At 32.5% G+C, this 5,980-nt stretch overlaps 1 protein-coding gene across 1 annotated transcript; it reads right to left on the bottom strand.

The window, feature by feature from the left end:
• Window positions 1-257: 257 nt before the first annotated feature.
• Window positions 258-2,560, bottom strand: LOC145141909 (protein FAR1-RELATED SEQUENCE 5-like). Its single transcript, XM_079074752.1, has 5 exons — window positions 2,451-2,560; window positions 1,602-1,747; window positions 785-1,512; window positions 424-693; window positions 258-341 (listed from the first exon to the last, which is right to left on the bottom strand). The coding sequence occupies exons 1-5, from the start codon at window positions 2,558-2,560 to the stop codon at window positions 258-260; spliced, it is 1,338 nt and encodes a 445-aa protein (XP_078930878.1).
• Between the last annotated feature and the right edge of the window lie 3,420 nt (window positions 2,561-5,980).

The raw sequence follows: 5,980 nt of genomic DNA, 5'->3' as shown, positions 1-5,980 counted from the left end.
TTTTGTTCATGACGTTGCTTTGCAATAGCAGTGTCAAAGTTAAACATAAAATTCACAAGTAAATTGGATGGGCTAGAGAAAACATTGAAGAAAGAATTTGAACTTTCAGATCGTGATGTTGTCTTCATAAGACCACACATAGGAATATCTCTAAAGTAAGAAGGAATCCATTTGTCTCTCTTATTATACATGTCATCCAACCATTTATTTTCTCTCAATTTGAATTTGTCCAACATTAAGTTCCACTTACTCTCAAATTATGTTGGTTCAAGATGTATATTCCAAACAATTTTATGTAATTGTTTCTTGAAATCTGTATTTTCAACTATATCTGAACAAATCTGCAATTCCAATTATTAAGTTGTTAGTATATAATGTTAAATTTGAAAATTCTATTAACTACATAGTTAATAAGTAAATTACTTTGGCAGGTATTTTGCTCATGATGTGCCACATACATAACATGTGTCTACATCCCTGAAACTCTTTTGAAATGGACGTACATAAAGCCGGATCCATATCAGACAAAATCATGGAAGGAATTTTTCCATGTGCTTTAAGAAAAGCTCTTAACAACCATGTATATGACTCTATTGTTTCATCCGATAAGAGTCCAACTCCAACATTGATTGTCTTGTCATGGTTGTTAATGGCAGTGAAAGGATCAAAAATCATATTATACTTGTAAAGTATCTTATATCATATAACTTAATTTTTAATATAAATATAAATATTATATTGAAATGTACCTGTTGGTTCTGTAAGTTGCATCCATTGAAATCACATTAGAAAACTTAGAGTAATTTTCTTTAGCAGTTTCATCTGCCCAAAACATAGCATTTAGTACTTTATCATCTAGCTTATATTCAAAGTGGAAATTTGGATAATTATCTCTTCGAATTTGCAACTGGTCCACAACACATTGAGCATCATTAGGTCCAACTATATTCATATAATCTCTCCAGAAATTTTTGTAATCAATCTTGGATGCAGTTACATTATCGTAGCCTCCATTTAGACTTGCTTGTAACTTGTGTGCTTTTGTAGCTCCAATGTTTAAAGTAGAAGCTTTCACAATAAGTTCTTGATCACAAATTGTCAGCTTATGGCTTTTACTACAAATGCTTTGTTGATCAAAATCATTAAGTGGATGATTATGTACTGCTTGAAATTTGTATACTGTAAAAGTATCACTTTTATGATCTCTGTGAAAACCTATCATTGCCATGCATCCTGTTACCTTATGATAACTTTTTCTTTCTTTCTTTTTCAGACCTCTTGATGTCAATGTGTCAATACTTTTTTTCCTTGGTTGACCATACTTGTTGCACCTTATATGTTTTTTTCGCAGAGTATAATCTCCATAATAAGTTGAAGTTCCCATTCTAATTCCAAAGCCAGCAGCTTTCCCATACTTACGGTACATTTCAATTGCTTCATTCAATGATGGAAAAGAATCTTTTTCCTTAGGAATCAATTCTTTTTCAACATTTGGATGATATAAATCGTCTCCTTAAGGATAAATTGGTTCTGTTTATATATGAAATTTGCAGTTATTCTAATAAAAATATATTAATTTAATATTAAGGTTGAATGCTTGCCTGAATAATATGTGATTAATGTTTCTGATTGATCACCTGAACAAATATTGTATGATTCTGATTCATCAATGCTGAAATCAATTGATGATTGTATTTCTTTTCCAGCAGTTGGAACATAAATATCGACTCCATCTCCATAAAAAAGTCTGTGAAAAAAAATTATGCAATGTTATTGAACATAAATATCGTATATGTTTGTATGTAATCATCAATATCTTCTTTAATTGAACATTGAATTAAAATAAGTATGCAGTTTTTTGTAATAAAACTCTTTATTAATGTTTGATATTAATTCACGGAAGATCAATTGAAGTTAAAACAGATTGAAAACTTGCCTGCATTCTGATCATTGAATACACTTCCTGAGTTTTCAATTGCTAAGTTTTGATAATCAGTTGTTGTCGATGTAAGAATATCTTCTTGAAAATTCATCTTTTTTCTTTCACTAAGATTTTTTTTAGAGTTTTTCGATTCATTAAGATTTGGTTAAATTGAATTCGCGAATCATGGAGATGTTGGTTAATAGCCTTATTAACGGTTATTATGTTTGCAGTTTATGATGAAGTAGTTATTAGTACGAATTCATAGAAAACATGCATTACAATATTTTGTAAGTGACATTTATACCCTTTATAATTTAATTTAATGATTTAATAATAATAATAAAGGTTAATGATGTGTCATTTTCTGATTGGTTCTTGTATTTTTGCATCTTTTTTGTATTTTTGCAATAACCTTCCCCTATATATATATATATATATATATATATATATATATATATATAAAATTATTATATTATATTATATTACATATACAATTAACTCACAATCCTTATGAACAGTACCTTACCCCGTACTGTTCATCAGGTTATGTAATTCAACTGGGGTCACCACCTCAACTACGTACTGAATATCTTTAATCCTCATCTCCACCGCTTTAATCGAATGAACCTTCACCATCGCTCTTTAAACACCTCTCAAAACATGAATCCTCGTCGTTCGTTGATGCTTCCTCGATATTTAGATGTGCTCCACAAAGTTTTTTCTTATTTTCTAGGGTTTTTATACTACTACTGAGCACCATCGAAGCAACTCACCACCATCACAATAGTCATCGTTGTCTTCGTTCCATACCCGGACCGACAACGAGACCACCACTTTTCCCCACAAAGGAACCCTAAACCTTACTTCACAGAAGAAATTGACCAAGTTTGTTTTATCTTTTCGTCTCTCACCACGTTCCAACTTGATGTCATTGAAAAGCTTCACCAGTTTAAATCTGACTGACGATTGTAAGATAGCCATCACCACCACTGTCTTCTATTCACCGCTGATGTATTTCGTTCACATCCTCACCGCTTCTTACAACCAAATCTCCTTTCGTTGCTCTTCTAACGTTTGTTTCTTATTTGATTTTAAAATTTGAGGATGTTGCTGTTAATTTTAATAGGTTTGGATTAGGGTTAGCTTTAATTCGAGTGTCGATCAATTGTCTGATTTTTATAACACACACGTACTCTATTCTAATTTTCAGGGGTGTTTGGGATATCTTTTTTAGCCTTAAAGTCCTTTTTATAAAAAAAAATTTGTAAAAAGTTTTTTTTTTCTCAAAAGTAGATGTTTAAAATGTGTTTGGATGGAAAAAAACAAAAGTTGATTTTTAAAAGTCACAAAAGTCATGATTTTATGACTTTTAGAATCAACCTCTTTTCCCTTGCCCAAAAGTTGTTTTAAAAAGATCTTTTTAATTTTACAAACATCTTTTCAACTTTTTGGAAAAGTGAAAAGTCCAAAAGTTGTTTTTAAAGCAATCCTAAACATCATCTTCATCATGGATGATGACAGGACATCGATGTTGGTGTCCCTTAATCGGATTACCTTACACTTTATGTGGGATGAGGTTCGTGTGTGACATCCCGAAATTTTGGTCAAGGACTGTGAACGGTCAAGTTCATAGTAAGTCTATCGATAATTTGACTCATTGAGTTTTAGTGATTCTAATGTAAAATAAATGAGTTATTTCAACTATTATAAGATATCAGATGCTATCTTAATTCCAAATATGTAAACTAAAAAACAAATCAAACAGCTCAAAGTGCAACTTTAGTTAACGCGCCTAAAAAACTGAAATTTTGTATTAATCAGTTTTAAGCAATACAAACACTCTAGTTTCGTAGCACTTGCTTCCCTGATTTTGAGAATATAAAAAACGTCCAAAACGGAGTTCTTATGCAAAAGATACGATCGTGTTTAGATTCTCAAAATCAATATAATACTGTTTTCTTAAAAAAAAACTGTCAACTCTGTTGAGGGACTTGCACACCTCAAATGGAAATTCCAAAAGCATTTTTGGACTCAGGCTATAGCCTAATATTTATTTTCATATTTGAAATATTTTTAATAAAAATATTTAAAATAAAAAATAAAAAAAATGAAAGATACGTTTTCAAGTTTATAAATCGCGAAACCCTAAACTATTGATTTCAACCTAATTTTAATTATTAGCAATACATTTTGGAAATAATAGTATATATCCAAATCCGGTTGACGTGGATTTTAACGACGATAGATAGTCCAACACTCAATAATTTCGTGAACTACATGTATGTATATTCAGGTATGGACTTGTGTCATAATCAATTATATGTTGTTGGTTAAATTTCCATAAATATACATTATATATGTGTGTATTTTAAATTTAAGAAACCAAGGTCTAATAAATTAATAAAGTTCACATTTCCTAATATATATATATATATATATATATATATATATATATATATATATATATATATATATATGAGTTTAAATTTATACAATACACAAAATACATTTAGAAATGTATTATTTCCATATTTCACACAAATACACATACATATATGTATATACAATAGAAAAAACAATCAATAATACATTAAAGCTATTAGAAATACATTTACACCGAAAGAAAACACAAAATATATAAAAACAAACAAATTATATAAAAATCACAGCCAAAAAGCATGAGTTGCTTCCCGATATCAACATATCTATTTTTACATACAATTGACAGTACTACACTTAAACATTTCATAGTTCACACGAATGAGACATTAACTGCAAATGTACTCTAAAAACCTTCATTTTGGTTTGAAGCTCCCCTGCACTCTTTCTTTAGCCTTGTAATGAAACTTTCAACCAACACAACACACAAACAAAACTGAATCCCACACTCAAACTTTGATTCGCAATCAGCCAAGAATCAAACTCTTGTTCTTAAACTCGTTTCTACCTGCGGATAAGAAGAACTACAAAACGTTTTGTTTCTTTTCCTTTCCCTATCAAACATCAAAACCAAACAACTCAATGGATCACTATTTTCTTTATAGTTTGTTCCTACTAAATCAAAAAACAGAAAGAATATGAAGGAAGGAATTATCGGAGCAAAAGGTCCCTCATGTCTCTCTCGTTTTCACCCCTGTTGGACATCGAGCATAGCAAGCCAAATACTCTCTCCCATTTCTGTTCCTTTACCCCTTCCCTTCATCGATTTCCTGTCAAGAACCAAAATCAAATATCCCTCATTATATAGAAAATCAAAAGACAAACATCCATTGATTCTTAATCAAACGAACACATATGTAGTTTTGCCAAATCAAACAAGAACAAAAAGAAAAGAAGGAGCCTTTACGTGTTGATTGAATCGTTGCTGCCCAGCTTCCTCCATCACCGATTCCACCCACCTGCCGATTGCCACCACCCCATACGACTTACTGTCGCCTTACAACTCCCAACTTGCAACCACCATCGAACCACCCTTGTGTTTCAAGAAGATCGGACCAGAAGAAGAATGGAGCCGCCGGAACAGCCCTGGGCTGCCGGCCTCCCCTCCATCGCATGTGCTAGCGATCCACCAGCACCACCGAACCCTCGCTTCTGGCCTCTTTCCGATCGCAATCTCCTAACAACACCGAACACCTCCTCCTTCTTTGGTCTAGTCAAAACCCCGGAGACCATCTCGGTTTGCGAGTCGGGCGACGAACCTCCGTGCTTCTCCCCCTTAATCAGACGAAGACGAGCACCGGAGAATCTTCCCCTTGGTCTCCTTTGCTGCCGACGACGGGAGATGAACGAAGGGTTGCTGCAAAGTGATTCCTCTATCCCCGCTGTGTTGGTTCATCGATTCGACTGCCTTGTTCATCTGTTCGTTCGTGACTTCCTATTGGGAGCATTCATATCCTTTAACCCGATCAAACTAAAGAAACTATTTTAAGTATGAATCTACTTATACAAAGGATACATTTTTGCTTTCAAGGTTTATTACAATCACAGTTATAGTATGGATTTACTTTATACAAAAGATACATTTTGGATTTCAAGGATTTATTACAAGCACAGTTA

This window comes from Lactuca virosa, unplaced genomic scaffold (genome assembly GCF_052849685.1).
Source record: "Lactuca virosa cultivar CGN04683 unplaced genomic scaffold, Lactuca_virosa_CGN04683_v6 scaffold_103, whole genome shotgun sequence".
Taxonomy (NCBI): Eukaryota; Viridiplantae; Streptophyta; class Magnoliopsida; order Asterales; family Asteraceae; genus Lactuca; species Lactuca virosa.
This window is presented reverse-complemented; position numbering and strand designations above follow the sequence as displayed.

Excerpts from the sequence above, each read along its gene's own strand:
- LOC145141909 (XM_079074752.1), bottom strand. The coding sequence starts at position 2,560 with ATGGTGAAGGTTCATTCGATTAAAGCGGTGGAGATGAGGATTAAAGAT. Across the intron at positions 1,513-1,601 it reads ATTAATCACATATTATTCAG|GAGACGATTTATATCATCCA; the intron begins GCAAGCATTCAA and ends TTTATCCTTAAG. Across the intron at positions 342-423 it reads TGAGCAAAATACCTGCCAAA|ATTTGTTCAGATATAGTTGA; the intron begins GTAATTTACTTA and ends TTGGAATTGCAG.